Genomic DNA, 16,581 nt, shown 5'->3' with positions numbered 1-16,581 from the left:
GGCTCAGTTAAGCCTCTGACTTCAGCTCAGGCCATGATCTCGCAGTTTGTGAGTTCAAGTCCTGCAATGGGCTCTGTGCTGACAGCTCAGAGCCTGGAGCCTGCTTTGGATTCTGTCTCCCTCTCTCTCTGCCCCTCCCACGCTTGCACTCCAGGTCTCTCTCCCTCTCAAAAAATAAAACATTTACATATAAATGTTTTATTTTAAAAAATTGGAAGCATGTATAAGGGTGTGCAGACGGTGGTCAGAGGAGTGTGCTGGATTAGAGGTTCATCATTTCCTGCCTTGTTGAAAATGATGGCAAGAGTCCCATCCAAGGAGTCAGGCAAATCTACAAAGGAACACCAGAACCTTGGGTGATTTTGCCATGGAGTTTCCTTGAAAGTACATTATACAAAGTATCCTGATGGCTTCCAGCAGGAAGAGTGGCCAGCAGGGATGACCTCCAGCTATATTGAACATCAACATGGAAACATTTGTGGAGGAAAACCCCAAGGAAAGATAGGACTTCCTGTTAAATTACAATGGTTCAGAGACATCAAAATTTACAAGATTCATTCCAACATACCCTCATTTGTACTTCCAGGTTAGTAAAGTGAAACATACCAGTTTAATAATATTACAGAAATGCCTACATCCGTAAAATGAGAGCAGTTATTTAAATGCAAGGCTTAAGACTGATATTACATCATTGCAAATAATTACAAAGACTATTTAAGAGGAAGGAAAACATGTTTTAGGCTATACCAAGGAAAACTAGAGGCTATATTGTTCTTACATTACACTTTCCACTATGCAAAAGCAAACATGAAGAGAGGAATAGAAGAAAATACACCTACATATTTTAATATAACTGGTTATTTCTCTCCCCTTCTATTTTAATGTCTTTTATAAATTTTCCTTTAGAAGGATACATTCTGCCTTGTTTATATTTTGACCAATTAGAAAATACAAAGAAGTACAAATAATAAAGCAAACACTGATAATCTCACCATACAAATTCAACAGTATGTTATCATATTTACTTTTTTATTTTTTCAACAAAACATATGATGAGGCTAAAATCCCCTTTAACATCCACTCTGGTCCCATTTCCCTCCTTCCTCCCCAGGAGCAATAACTATCTCAAGTTGGACGTGTATCTATTCAGGCTCTTTTCCCCCCTAAATTTATTTTAAATTTACATATAGAATTCACATTTTGGTGTATATATCCAAGTTTTGACAAAACAGTCACGTAACCATCACCACAGCTAAGATACAGAGTATCTCATCACCCCCAAAAGATGCTGTGACCAACCTCTACCTGTAGGCCTAAGCCTTGACAACCACTGTTCTGTCTTCTGTCCCTCGTGTTGCTTTTCCCACAATGTCATGTAATGGAATCACGCAGTACATAGCCTTTTGAGCCTGGCTTGTTACTTGGCATAATCAATTTGAGATTCATCCATGTTGTATCAACAGCTTATACCTTCTCATTGCCAAATGGTATTCCGCCATCCACTCACTAACTGAAGGACACTGAGTTGTTCCCAGTTTTCAGCAATCATGAACAAAGCTATTATAAACATTTGCATACAGGTTGTTTTGTGTGTGTGTGAACATAAGTTTTCACTTGTCCTAAGTGAGAATCATCTAGGAGTGAAATCGTTGGGTCACACGGGAAGTGTGTTTTCCCACAGTGGCTCTATCACTGCATTCTCACCAGCAACGCAGGCAGGCGTGTTCCAGTTGCTCCACATCCTCGCCTGCACTTGGTATTAGTTTTGTTATTTTAAAGTTTTAGCTCTTCTAATAGATCGTATAGTGGGAATTCACTAAGGTTTTAATTTGTGTTTCCCAGTGACTGGCAATGTTGAGTATCTTTTCATGAGCTTATTTGCCATCGTTTTGTCTCTGAAGCCCTTTGAACATTTATTAGACTTTTTATTGATGAATTTTGATAGTTCTTTTATCCAGGCCAATTTTTAGTGCTTCTCATACACTTATGCGTACCTATAATCTATATGCAGTATCGTATGACTATCACAGGTGTTTAAAACAAACAAACAAACAACTAAAACTAAAGTAACCAAATAACAGAAAAACTTGATTCTGACAAATAAAACTTTAGCCAATGATATCTTTCCTATTTAATAAAGTTGATACTGCATTGTTCCTCTATGTTCTTTTTTTCCTGAGTTTTTAAATGAAATGTCATTTTGGTATCCTCTGGGTTGTTCGGGAAAATACCAGTGAACCATGACTACATTATACTCTCTAAGAGCAGGATCTATATGTCTGTTTCTCACCATTTTATCTCCAGTGCCTTACGCACAGGAGACATACAATGTATTTGATGCTAATAAACAACTTCTTAGGCATAGTGTTTGTCAAAGCCAAACTGAATTACTTATTGAATTAAACATTTTCCTTTTAAAAAAAGTATATTAATAAAGTGTTTCTCCTTATAATGCACTTATTGTCCATGTGAACTCTTAAAGTCACACTGGGATTATCACATTAAATGAGTTCAAATTTGGGGATAAAATAAATACTCTCAATTCAAAAATATGTTATATGAATATATATAAATTCTTTGTACTATTCTTATAACTTTTCTACAAGCCTGAAAATTGTTTCACAATAAAATTGTTTGTTTAAAAACATGTTATTGTTGGGGGATGCAGATTAAGGCACAATAACAACCTCATACTTGGGTCATCTCAACAAACCCAAAGGTGCCCAAAGAGCCACAGGAAACCCTGCCCCAGAGTTTTTTGATGCAAACACTGATGCCAAAGGGTGACACTTAGCTAAACGTGACAGTTGCTCTTTGTTCTGTCAGGTTATCAATTCGTTCCAAGGAGAGGCTGATAAAGGACCAGCACTGCACAGAAAACAGAAACCTGATGTGTGAGTCCTTGATTAGCTCTGCACAGAGCGGGGATAAGGAGACCTGGGTTTTAGTTTTGGCCTGGCCTGACCACGTAAGTGGATGGGCATGTCACACAACCTGTCTGGATTTGTTTATTCATTTCTAAAATGGCAAGAGTAGACTTGATTATCCCTAAAATTTTTTCTCGTCTTAGTTCTGTGAGTTTTATTGCTAGCTAATCCTAATCTTTAGACAACTTAGTATTAAGGTTAGCTTTTCTTCAGAAAATAAACCTGAGAGCCCTAAATCACCTGATTTTCTGTTATATAATCTACTTGACAACCACACCTGCCTTCAGACAGCAGCTGTATTTTTGTACAGTTCCTAATGGCACCGACTGTCTACAAACTGCCAGAGTAACTCACATTCTCCAAAGCCAAGTTTGGACAAAGATTTTCTCACATGCAACAGTCTGAAACTGAGTACAATAGCTGGGAAGGAGCCTGGAGGTGAACAATGGCCTTTCTGTCACACTCAGCATGGCCTACAATAACAAATACCGTTTATAAACATGCCTTCAGCTTTATGAAATAAAGGTGGAAAATTCAAAGTACTAAGTAACAAGAGCAACATAACAGAACTTCGTACGTCTCTAATGCCAAAAACATCAATTCCCTATTTCTTCCTGCTTCTGAAATCTAGGTCAAGCTTAGTTTTTCAAGAGATTGAAAACTGTTTTATTATCAAGAGATGTGTAATCCTCATAGCTCACTGGCTCAAACCCCCTACTTTTTAGTTTTTCGATAAATATGCAAATTAAACCAAATTGCAGGGCAGAAATTATTTCCAAGTATGAGAGAATGAAGAGGTTCTCTTGAAGGTTCCTATGGATGGTGGAGAGATTTGTCATAGATAGCTCATTTCCCACTCACATTAGAAAACAGGAAAGTCCTTCAGAATTATCTTTCTTCAGAAATCATTAAGATGTCATAAGGAAAGGAAGAGAGGCACCATGCAGGTAACTTCCCTATGTCAAACCTCAGAAGAAAATGAACTCAATCTAGTTTTTCATTATGATGAGGTGACTGAGAACAACTGGAATTTAGCAAATCTGAGCATATTTTATCCTTCTGAAACTCTATCTTCTTACAGTTCAAATCAAAAGAACTACCCTGTCAACCTCTTAGTTTTGTTATAAGCACTGAACATTAGTGTTTAAAAGAAAGACCAGAATGATTTAATAAATGCAGATTAAAATGTAAAATAGAACTTTATCATCCTCAGTAAGGATAAAATATTAGTATTTTGGAACTGTTACTGCTTAAGTTGAAGAAGCTGACACCCTGGAGACAAAAATAAATGGTTGTTTAACCTAACAATACGGACTGCAATGACCTGTGAGCAAAGACTCATATGACATGAGAGTAAATTCCAGTTTCTGGAGTCTGACCAGATAAGGTCTTTCAGAAGGGGGATACAGCTGCTTCTTTTGGCTCAACCCAAAATAGCTGGAGGAAGCACTAGAGTGGATTAAATTCCTTAGGCAAGGCTTCCAGAACATACAGCATAAAATCAAACCTTCAGAGAAAGGAAGCAGTTAGGAGCAAAACTACGCAACACAGACATAAATGCAAACGGTATTTGCCAGACACAGCAAGGACAGCCTGTGAAGCCTTCTTAACAAAAGAAAAGATGGAAGCATGTAAGGCTAACACAGGTTTGTAGTGTCTTCATGTGAGGACAGTGAAAGGGCACTGGCCTGGGAACGAGAAAATAAATTTTAGATTTCATATACCACAGTCAGAATCAAAGAATGGTTAGAACAGTCTGAGTCAGGTAGGTCCAGGTTCAAATCCCAGTTCCTTCCCTTACTTCGTATGGCTTTGGACAAGTTTTAGCCTCTCAAAACTAGTTCGTCACCTATTACACGGAGATAAGAATGCCTACTTCTTCAAGTCTGAGGATTAAATGAAATAAAGTACAAAAAGCAATGAGCACATCTAGCACATGTAATAATAAATTATAGACAACACAAGCTACATATCCTTGAGCAAACCAGGGCCTCATTTTATAAAGGGAGTGGTAACACAGAAAAGCACTCTCACACCTTGAAGTGCCAGAGGTGATGAAGGGGTTACTACCAGCGGGAGGCTGTGTTCTGTGTTCCCTTGTTTCCCACATCAAATATTACTAGTTGTTTTCCTTACAACCAGCAAGTTACCATTAGCAACATGGCATTACTTAGGACACTAACTTTTTTTAGAAATGTTACTTCAGTATCAGTAAATTAACAGATTAGTATCCATACAACCGTAAGGAATTTATTGAGCATTTTATAAAGGAAGGGTTTTTCCTGTTTCTGTTGGTTACCATCTCTTTTTCCCCTATCACTAACTCATGGTATAGTCCTTGCATATAGCAGGAACTCAATAAAGGTCTGCTACTCTGACTGCGGAGCACCAGATGACCTACATCTTGAACTTTAGAAGTACTTACTTCATCCTGGACAGGACAGAGCTATTATGAATAACGAACTCAAGTGACTCAAGTGACTGTTAAGAGCACTATACTGATGAGCTCAACAGTGTTCAAAAATAACACTTACTATAGGAAAGAATGTCAGGTTTGTCTCCATTGAAAAATCCCATTTTTAAATGAAGGTACTACTTAAAATGACCTTTCAAAGGTCTAAGCAGAGGTTCCAAAAGATGTGACAATGCAAAGCAGCTTGGGCTCTACAAGTCAATTTAATTGGTGTTTATTGACCACCCGCCTTCCTCAAGGCACCTAGCTGGGCAATACAGGAAAAGGTACTCATGTATATTACACCAGGTAGACACTACACCAGAGAATGACTCATAACAAGATCAAATCCAGAGCTGAAGTGTAGTGTTAGCATGGCAAGATGGGATGGGAGGGATTGAGAAAAGGAAAAGGGCAGTACTAAATGAAAAGTAAAGTCTAGGAGAACTTTCTAGAAGAGGTTTGACTCAAGCTACCCTTGAATAGCAAATACGATTTGAATGGAGGGAAATGTGTGTGCTTGGAGCATAAGGACTTCTATGTGACTGAAACAGAGATTCTACATAAGAAATAAACCTTTAGAAGTAGGGTGGCCTAAGTTCATAGCAAGTTTTGGATTCCAGAATGAAAAGTTTTAGACCCTTCTGTTTAAACTCTTTGCTTTTCAAAAGAAATAGACATTTAGCTCTTACCTGATAAAACTAATAGTCTGCCCTGGGCTGCGGTTAAACTGTGTGGATGCTGGCATTTCAGTAGACTAGAAGCATCATGCCTGATTCAGTGCTGTAGCTTTTATTGGAGCATAACATGCCTACATAGTAAGTACCTGGGAAATGTCTGCTGAATGACCAAATGATTCCCCAGGATGTATCAGTCAGCTAAAAGTCCAAACATGGAGGGGCTCCAGCTGGTAGGCAACCTAGACTTTGATCAAAGAGCAACATCTGAGAGTTTTATGTCAGAGTAATCATCCCGCACGTCAGATTTCTGTGGAATGGGTGAGCCCCATCTCTAGCTCCTCTCCCCACCACAATCACAGCAGTCAAATAAAGTTGAGGAGTTTATTAGGGAAATATGAGAGGCAAAGACACCCCAAGTGACAGAAAGAAAATTCTGAAAATGTCCCTTCAAGCCAAGTGGGGGCCTGGCCTTGACCTCCCCAAAAGGACAAGAAACTGGTGGGTTACCAACAACATTCTCTTGTGGCCACCTTGCCGGGGCATAAGTGTCTCAGACAGGACTGCCTCCCACCCCCCCACCAAAGGTGGAAAGGAGACAAAGACTGTTTATAGAACCAATGCAGAGGCAATGAGAGCTGTAAGGAAAGTGTGTGTGTATGTGTTGTGTGTGTGTGTGAGAGAGAGAGAGAGAGAGAGAGACAGAGAGAGAGAGAAAATGAGGTGGGGAGGACCTTAACAAAGAGTCCCAGGCGTCTGGCTCTGCACGCCTCAAATACGTTGACAAACAGTTCTACAAAATGTTACTTAAAAGGTAAAATGCCTAATGTTGTTTCTGAGAGTTCCCCTGGACTTCTTCCCACATGCCACATCACACACCGATGTACATGGCAGAGCCCAAAGGCCACGCTTTTGAAAAAAGAAAAACAAGAATAAGCCCTGTTGCTCTTTAAGGAGAGAGGAAGGAGCTGAGGCTGCTGGGGCCTTTCCCACGTAGGCCTGTGTTCTGTAAAGCAACTTCCCAGCAGCAGCATGGCACAGTTCTAGGTGAGGGTCTCACCTTTTGTCACCTGTCAAAGGAAATTGACAATTAGATAAATTCACAAAGAGTAAAAAAATCTTTTTATAGATCCTAGGTAGTTGGGAGTGGTAAGAAAGATAACAGCTTTGGAGTCCAGAAACCTGGGTCAAATCCAGGGAACTGAGTCCATTAACTTCTCTAAGGCTGTTATTGCTTCCATGTTTGTTTCAGTAACAAGTAGAAATGTGCATTCTCTCTGCACAACCCTTGCCTAGCGTCATGAGGAAGTACCTTCCCTGACATACTCACCCGTGCTTCAATGTACTCTATTCTCCGTTCGAGGGCTGTCAATTTCTCGTTTAGTGTTGCAAGTCTTGAACGACAAGACATATCTGGTAAAAGGAGACTGATGTTCAGGATTAATGTCATTCCAAATACAGACACACACACACACACACACACACACACACACACACACACACACACGCGCGCGCGCGCACACACGTACACACAGCCCCTAGCTGAAGAGGAGGAATGATATATCATGCAGAGCCCAAATGAGAGCAGATGGGCAAAGCAGGGGAATGCAGAAGAGGTCAGAATTATATTAGGAACACAGCTGCTTAGAATGGACCTGCTGAACTTCCTACCAAGGGTGGTAGGCAGAGAAAATCACCCCTAAAGATGTCCATGACCTAATCCCCCAAACCTGTGAATATGTATCCTACACGACAAAAAGGACTTTGTGGATATGATTAAGTTTAAGGACCCTGAGATCCAGGATTATCCAGATGGACACAATCTAATCACAAATCCTAAATGTAAGAGACAGGGAAAAGGTAGAGGAAGAAGAAGAAATTCAAAGTGTGAGGGGAACTCAACCTGCTATTGCTGCCTTTGAAGATGGAGGAAGAAGACCATGAGCCAAAGGATGCCAGTGACCTTGAGAAGCTGGGAACAGCCCTCAGCTGAAAGCCAGCAAGGAAATAGAGATCTCAGGCCTACAGCCACAAGAAACTGAATTCTGCCAGCAACTCAATGAGCAAGGAAATGGATCTTCTCCTAGAGTCTCCAGAAAGAAAGGCAGCCCTGCTGACACCCTGATTTTAGCCCAGGGAACTGATGTTGGACTTCCAATCTACTCAGCTGTAAAACAATAAACTTATGTGATAAAAGCGGCTAAAGTTATGGTAACTTGTTATGGCAGCCAGTAAAAACTAACACACCAACACTGTACAGGTGGCTATTTGCTAAAAGGCAAACCAAGAGTTTCAAGAAAGGGGAAGCAACAAGAGGAAGAAAATAATCTCAACAGGGAGGAGAAACAGAGGCCAAGAAAGCAGCAGCGACTGTGGAGAGGAGGAAAGGCATCACTGCTTTTGCTCTAGGAAGGTACTTAATGTGTCATCACTATGTGTGCAGGCATTTCAGAATGAGAAAAAACTTGGGAGAACATCAAATACCCTGTGAAGCCCACATTCCATCTGTGGAAAACAGCAAAACTCCTTTTCTTCCTTTATCCTTCTAATCTTCTTTCTCTACCTCATCCAAAATGAAACCTCAGATTTCCCCTAAAATACCTTTTCCTCTGCAAACTCCTCTAACAGAAACCACTTTACTACTCTTTCCCCAACCATTCTCAATACATAGGAGAAAAGGTTTCTAGACATGCTAATTATTTCCTACCTCTTCAACTTCACTGTTTGCTCATCCTCAATAATCTTCACTTTTTAAGCCTAAAATATCCTCTCTCCAAGACAATCTCCCACTCAGTGATTTAACACTTAGCTCACAACTTCCTCTTCATCTCTTCCTTGTTATGCAAAAGCACTTGGGCATCTATTTCGACAAATTTTCCTTCACCCAGATTTTGCCTCAACCCCACGTCCAAATCTTCTCCATGTCCAAATCTTACTCATCTTGCCTGTCTAAACATTCTCCTTCAAGGTTCACTTCAAATTGGGCCTCTAAGAGGTCTGTGACAGATGGATATAATTCTCCCTCTGCTGTACATTTATGGTTGAATTTATAGTTTATGTACTTGGTCTTAGTTATCATTTCCCCCTTTGAATACAGATTTAACAAATAAGAATGTTCACCACTTGGGGCGCCTGGGTGGCTCAGTTGGTTAAGCGTCCGACTTTGGCTCAGGTCATGCTCTCACAGTTTGTAAGTTCAAGCCCCACATCGGGCTCTGTGCTGACAGCTTAGAGCCTGGAGCCTTCTTAGAATTCTGTATCTCCTTCCCTCTCTCTGCTCCTCCCCTGCTCATGCTTTGTCTCTCTCTCTCTCTCTCTCCTTCAAAAAAATAAAAAATAAAAAATAAAAAAAAGAATGTTCACCACTATTACTTACAAATGATTTCATGAAGTAGGGCATATTTATGAAAGACTATTAAAACCAACCATTAAAAATTACAAGTTTGCATCTTTTTAACAAGTCACTAAAAAAACAAACAAAAAAGGCATCATTTTAACAAATCATTAAAAAACAAAACAAGGGGTGCCTGGGTGGCTCATTTGCTTAAGTGTCCGAATAAGAGTTCAAGCCCTAGGTCAGGCTCTGTGCTGACAGCTCAGAGCCAGGAGCCTGCTTCAGATTCTTCCTCTCCCTCTCTCTCTGCCCCTCCCCTGCGCGCAAACAAAATTACAAGGTTGAATACTCAATGACACAAGAAAATGCTCATGCTACATAGCCCAATGATATTTATATATTTATAATTTATCATTTATTTCCATGTCTGCTCCCCACTAGAATAAGTTCATTAAAGGCAGATACTGACTCTTATTAATCTTTGAAATATTAGTATCTTGCCTGGCACAGAGATGTTTTTGAAAAAAAAAAAAAAAAAAAGATGGATTCTGGCATATTGGTATCAGTAGAACAAAAAATTGGCTCTAGTGTGACTCTACTAATTCTACAAGTGGGGAAACCAAAGCCCATCTTGGATAACTGATGGGACAAAACAGTAAGTAGCACAACTGAGTTCAGAACCCAGTTCGCTTACTGCCCTGGATGGTACCTTCCCACCACACACAACATTACCATCTTTAGGAACCTCTGAGGCCGTAATTTATTCCCCACATCTCTCTCTCTCTCTCTCTCTCTCTCTCTCTCTCTCTCTCTCAAGTTTGTTTATTTTGAGAGAGAGAGAGAGAGAGAGAGAGAGAGAGAGAGCATGTGCAGGGGAGGGGCAAAGAGAAAGGGAGAATCCTAAGCAAGCTCTGTGCTATCAGCGCAGAGCCCAATGCAGGGCTCAAACTCACGAAACTGAAATCATGACCTGAGCCAAAATTAAGAGTCAGACACTTAACTGACTGAGGCACCCAGGTGTCCCTATTCCCCACATCTCTTTTTTTAATGTTTATTTATTTTTGATAGAGAAACAGACAGAATGCGAGGTGGGGGGAGGGGCAGAGAGTGAGACACAGGATCTGAAGCAGGTTCCAGGCTCCTAGCTGTCAGCAGAGCCCGATGTGGGGCTCGAACTTACGAACTGTGAGATCATGACCTGAGCAGAAGTTGGACACTCAACTGACTGAGCCTGGAGTCCCCTCCCCACATCTCTTAAAATATGCTTATAGCCTGACTCTTCGATTTACTGGTTCCTTTTTTTCTTTTTGTTTCCATACTGGGTATTTTCCCACTCACCCATCTTCATTATTCTTTTTTAAAAATAGCTTAATTGATATATAATTTATATACCATGAACTTCACTTGCTTAAAGTATACAATTCAATAGTTTTTAGAACAGAGTTGTACAACCATCACCATAATCTAATTTTAGAACATCCTCATAATCCCTACATGAAACCTTGTACCAATGAGCAGTCATTCCCCATTCAGCCTTACCCCAACTGCTGGCAACCATTCATCTTTCTGTCTCTATGGATTTGCCTATTCTGGACATTCTCCATTCCTCTTTTAAATCGTTTTGTTTATCTGCTAGTGCTGCTTCTTCTAATTCCTAGATCTAGCTTGAGTACAAAGACCTCAGCACCCTCCTTTTCCTGGATCCACCTTCACTGCCAGGACGGCCCAACAGGACCAAATCTCTTTCAATCTGGTTTTTAGCAGCTCAAAGGCACACCATGTATGCTATTCAGTAAGAGCATGAATGTTACCACTAACAACCTGTCATTTCCCATAAAAAGAAACATGCCAAAATTATCTGCAGGGGGGTGGGGTGGTGAGAGGGAGAGTTCCTTCCTGGACAGCTGTTTCTGTTCTAGCTCTGTAAATTTGGTAATGAATCCGAATCCAAGAACAACACTATGTTACTGACCTAAATGGGTAAGCACTGTTGAGAAATATATAACCTCCAGAATATATAACTCCAGAAACTAGTCATTATTTCCGATCCCAAGAAATACATATTGATTCAAGCAAAACACTGTGAAAGCACTCAGCAGCTGAACAAATCTGAAACCAGAGTGCATTTATGAGTGTGTTATCACCAGACTTTAACTGAAGACACCAGCAGTCCTAGCCAGGGTGCTTGATACTGTGTATCCATTACCACTACTGACAAATGCCAGTTACCAGCTCCTCTGAACTCTTAATGCACATAACCTTAGCCTGCAAAAATCAACACTGTCATTCTCTTGAACTGCTGTTGTAGTTACGTCTTACTTCTCTGACAGAATTCTAAATTTCTCAGGAGTGGCTACCATTTATTCTTATTTATTCCTTTTTCAGAGGATGTGTCACATAGCTGGGATCATAACAGGCATGCTACATTTGTTGGCTAAGTATAAAAACTGACATTTAGAAAAATATCACTTATTATTTTTGTTACACTTCTCTGCACAGATTAGCTTTAGAATCAGATAAAATGGTATAAAAATAAAAAGCTATCTTCCGTGACAATCTGTTTTTAGAAGTGTCCCCAATTCAAGGTACAGAACAGGCCAAGTGTTTGGGTGTTATCACTGCCTTATGATCTATGGGTTCTCGGGTTCAGGTGGGTGGTCCACCTATATTACTCTCACCTGCTGGAATCACAGGGTAAAAGCTATTTAGTCATTAGCTAACAGTTTCTTCTGCAAAGTACACGGCCTACAGAGACTCTCTGTGGCCGGGATGGGGACTGGAGGATTGCTGCCATTTCCAAAGAGCTCCAGATGCCCCCTCAAAGTAAACTCCTGGTAAATCTCTGTACCACCAAATCATATTATTATAAATTCAATATAAGCCCTACATCTACACATCAGAACTGAGGAGTCACACTAAGGACTTAGAGTGGGAAAATATATCCCTCACAAGTTCATCCTGAGTCATTCAATGCCAAGACAATATATTCAAGTGTTACATGATTTATCCAGTTTCTCGGCCTGTTGGTCCTTGTCGAAACTCTTCTATCAATGATATGCTCAGTCTTCAAGAACTTGCCTCAGGTACACCTAAGTACTAAGTCAAATGGCTTTAGCTTTTTACCTTGCTTCATAATTCCATTCTTAATTGCAATTAATTGTCATTTTTCTTTAAAAGGACTAAATTCATTTCCCACAATCTTCAAAAACTATTTAGTAATTACTCCAAACATTAGGCCACTAGCATCGCATTAAGGGAGAGTAATGGCTTAAGCTAAGGAAATCCTTAAGATCCAATCCTCAACACTGGAATTCTGTGTGACTTTTCCTCAGTCTAGGACTTGTTGAAATCTCAAATAAAAAGAAAAGTCTTTATCCTCTATTTGATCACAAAATGTGATTCACACATTTGATAAAATTTCAGTGCAGCTATTCCCTTGTTTATAAAGCAAGAAAAGAGGCATTTCTCCCCTGCAAATCCAGAGCTCAAACTCTTCAATTTCTGGTCAGTTCCAAGACTCATCTGCTATAAATCTAGTGACTATAAGATGCCAAGAAGATTTATGTCAAAGATAAACGTACGTGAATTAAAAGTTTATTAATACAAGACAGTGCTCAGAAATGAAGTCATTACGTTACCCAGATCCAAATCCGGGGAAGTGACATGCTAGATCACTTTTAAATTTTGAGTAACAGCCCCAGCGTTACTTGTAATTTTAGATGCTTTACTGATTTCACTGACATTCTTAATACTTTGATTGGATTTTCTGATCCTACCAGATAGGTGAAGTCTTTTAATTCTGCTTTTTAAAGTTAAAACTCTCCATGTCAGTGATTTTTCCAAGTACTTTCCACTGCCTTTCCCAACTAAGCCAAAGTCTCAAAGCTGTGATCTTATCTTTCCATCTTTCCCCTAGCATGCAATATTTTGGTTTCTCTTCTCCAGCCCTCTCTCTGAAGGAAGATTATGAGTAAAGAATGCTGTGATCAACCTGCAATAATAGTTCAACTCTCCAGGAAAGCAGGAGAAACCAATTATGAGAACTAACATTGAAAGAGTTTGCACAGAACTTAGGAAGAAAGAAACTGAGGAAACCCAGACTATCTGAGTAGCAGGGTAAATAGGTTCAGTATTATGTTTTCAGTTCACTGCAATCCATTAGTGTAGCCTCCAACTTGAGTCTCCTAGCTCCAAATCCATGTATCTTTTTTACTAAACCATACTCCTTCACTCATGGTCCTTAAACAATTTCAGGATACATGAGATCTATGATTTGTTGCCTATCATTCCCTCCTACAACCTCTATCTATACCGGGTTATGGGTGCGAATATGTATCAATTGCATATATATTTATACTGTTCTCTCATGAATACTGCCCTCACCCTCATTCCCTGGTGAGAAAATCCATCATGCCAAGGCACATCAAGATTATAATCTTATACACTTTGTAAGTAAATACATTAATACAAAACCGATGTTCCGAAGCTGTCATTATTTCATCTTCAAGACAGAAATTCCTTGAAAGCAGGAAATGATTCTTATTCTCTGTCCTCCAGAGTGGAGCTTTGAGAGAGGGCTTTGTACTGAGATCTAGTTTCTCTTGCTGATGCTTTCTAAGAAAATTCATGTTCTGTTACCTTACTCCTCAGAATGCATCAGTCCTCTGACTGGAAAATTAATTACTTTAAATCATTTTTATACATCAGTTTCCACTACTTAGTTGCTTGCGGCTGAAGTGCTGGAACAGGAGCACACTAGTTGGAAAAAGATCACTAGATGTCATCCTTACACCTTGCAATTACTTAAGTAAGTCTACCCAGGGCCTAGTTCGGCTAAAGAAACAGTTGGGAGAAGATGGGATGGGAGTCTCTGTTACATGTTTGCTGTCCAGAAGGACACGGAACAATGCATCAAGAATTTAAGATTATCACAAGCAAGCCACGCCTAGGAAAGATTTTGCCAAAAGCAGAATACCAACTATGGGTTAAATACTAGCAATATAGAAAGCTCCATATCCTTAAAAATCTGGACTTTACTTCTGATCTCGTCTCCTACCACTCTCAGGACAAGAAACACGAGAGACGGGAAGGGGCTGACTAAAAGGCATGGCGCTAAAATGATCCTGAAAACGATGAGGAAACTTCAAGAGACTTACACAAGCAGCGACACGGCTGCGGCTGCATTCTGAAAGGCGCACATTGAGCGCAAAGTGGGAACTGGAATGGAAGCGGGTCACAAAGGAAGCAGGGAGGCTACTGCTGAGAGAAGAAAAGAAGAAAAGAGAAGAAAAGACGGTGGATGGAGCGATCTGAAGAGTCTGGAAAAAGGAAGGACTTGTTAACGGATCTGGGGTGATAGCAATGAAGCCGATGAGCTCAGCCTGGCGCAGGATAACCCCACAGGCACTGCCCAGTGGAGCCTGAGGATCAGAGCGAGAGGGGGAAGGTGGACTCCGAAAGGAGGACGCGAAAACCAGCCCAGAGAAAGCCCCATCAAAGCTTCTGAGCGCCATCGCCAAACTGCCTGAGTGGCCTTCGACCCACCCTCGCCTCCCCCTGCTCGCCCGCTGACCGAACGAGTTGAGAAAGTCCGCGATTTTCTTGATGCTGCTGGTGATGACCTCAATGTACTCCCGGTTCGCCCAGTCCTGGTGAATCTCCCGCTGCACCGGATCCTCTTGACCCGCCATGGCTGCCGCCTAAGGAGGAGCGACTGCGCAGGCGCCCCGACCCTCCAGGCCGGCAGTGCGTCTGCGCTGCCAGTCCACACCCATGCCTTGACACCCACAAATCCACGAACATTGTGATGCGCCTGCGCGATGTCAAGTCCTCGCCTGCGTTTTAGTTCTGCTCCCACGCCCCTGAAAAAAGTCGCATCAAAAACCAGCGGGGAGACTGGAATGCGCAAGCGCCGAGACACTCCCTACCCATCACGTACCCCACCCTGGGCGGTTTTGGTCGTTGCGGGGCACGTGACCACGTGACATCCACTGCCCTAGCTGCTCCAAACTAAGGTTTGTGTCAGCAATAAGTTGGGTACAGTCAATTAAGCCACATTAAATACAACTCATTTTAAAAATGGCTTTCAACAACGCAATATGATGCCCACCTTGCAACCATCAAATGAACAAAATATTATTTTTTTCTAAACAATAATATCTAGTGGTGGAGAGGCGGAGGGGAAATTGATAGACTCCTAAATAGCTGGTCACACTGTAAACTGGCACAACTCCTTAAGGAAATTTATAAATTGATAGCAAGAACTGTCAAAAAATTCAAACTTTTTTGACCTAAACATTAAGAAAATCGTTTAAAAAAGGGGTGGGGGGAGACAGTTTAAGCACAAAGGTGCTCTTTGTGACATTGTCTATTTAAAAAAACAAAACAACTATATCTCCACAGTTGGGGAATAACTAAGCGATGGTATAGCCACCTACGACGATATCATGCAGCTACTTAATATAATTAATACCATTGCTATTTAAATAAAATGGCAATTATGAACTCTATGACACATCACATACGTGATAAATGAAGGGGAAAACAAAATACAACATTTTCTTTGATTGCAATTATATGAAAATTACATCTGCTTGAGGACAAAAAGTATATACAAAAAATGTCACTGTCTTGTTTACTAAAGTAGTGGAATCATGAACAATTTTAGATTTGTTTAAGAGAGTATTTACAGTCTGCTTTGTGCAATACATGCACTGGGAAGAAACCTTTACTAACAGTCCTTTACTCAGAAACGAGATTTTACAAGCTATAAAGCTACTTTTGTAGCTTTTACCTCACTGGACCCTCACAAACCCTGTGGAAGGAAATCAGGAAGAGGTTTCTCTTGATGACAAAGTTAAAGGTCACACTGTCAAATAAGTGGTGGACCTTCACCAGTTGATTCCTGACTCCAATATCTTTTCACTGAACCAATCTGAAAACAGGTTAGGGTCTATCTTGAGCTCTCCTACATATTCATAGAAATGATGCTAAAATAATAAATATCAACTGAAAATATCGAACCCCAGGCATCCAGAGGGCTATTGCCATTCAAGACCCTGCTTCCTAAGTGATGCTGTTGAAGTTAGTATCTTGCTCACATGTCACAAATATATCAGATAGATCTGCTTTTCCTTTTTTTTTTTAATTTTTATTTTAGAGAGAGAGAGCAAGCAGGGGAGAGGGGTAGAG

The 16,581-nt window shown here is 40.5% G+C and overlaps 1 protein-coding gene across 2 annotated transcripts; it reads right to left on the bottom strand.

The window, feature by feature from the left end:
- Positions 1–182: 182 nt before the first annotated feature.
- On the bottom strand, positions 183–15,148 carry BRK1 (BRICK1 subunit of SCAR/WAVE actin nucleating complex). 2 transcript variants are annotated; one of them, XM_047846488.1, is made up of 4 exons: positions 14,963–15,148; positions 7,387–7,469; positions 7,117–7,126; positions 183–331 (listed from the first exon to the last, which is right to left on the bottom strand). In XM_047846488.1, exons 1-4 carry the CDS (start codon positions 15,078–15,080, stop codon positions 204–206), a joined length of 339 nt encoding a protein of 112 aa, XP_047702444.1. In that variant the 5' UTR covers positions 15,081–15,148; the 3' UTR covers positions 183–203. The 2 variants fall into 2 exon arrangements, with proteins under 2 accessions (XP_047702444.1, XP_047702455.1); XM_047846499.1 differs by lacking the exon at positions 183–331 and having other exon boundaries at positions 6,427–7,126; positions 14,963–15,131.
- Positions 15,149–16,581: the final 1,433 nt, after the last annotated feature.

Source organism: Prionailurus viverrinus, chromosome A2 (assembly GCF_022837055.1).
Source record: "Prionailurus viverrinus isolate Anna chromosome A2, UM_Priviv_1.0, whole genome shotgun sequence".
In the NCBI taxonomy this organism is placed as follows: Eukaryota; Metazoa; Chordata; class Mammalia; order Carnivora; family Felidae; genus Prionailurus; species Prionailurus viverrinus.
This window is presented reverse-complemented; position numbering and strand designations above follow the sequence as displayed.

Bases quoted from the DNA above. Each gene is read 5' to 3' on its own strand.
- BRK1 (XM_047846488.1), bottom strand. From the start codon at position 15,080: ATGGCGGGTCAAGAGGATCCGGTGCAGCGGGAGATTCACCAGGACTGG. The intron at 7,470-14,962 runs GTCAGCGGGCGA...TCCTTTTACCAG, and splicing joins GGACTTTCTCAACTCGTTCG to ATATGTCTTGTCGTTCAAGA.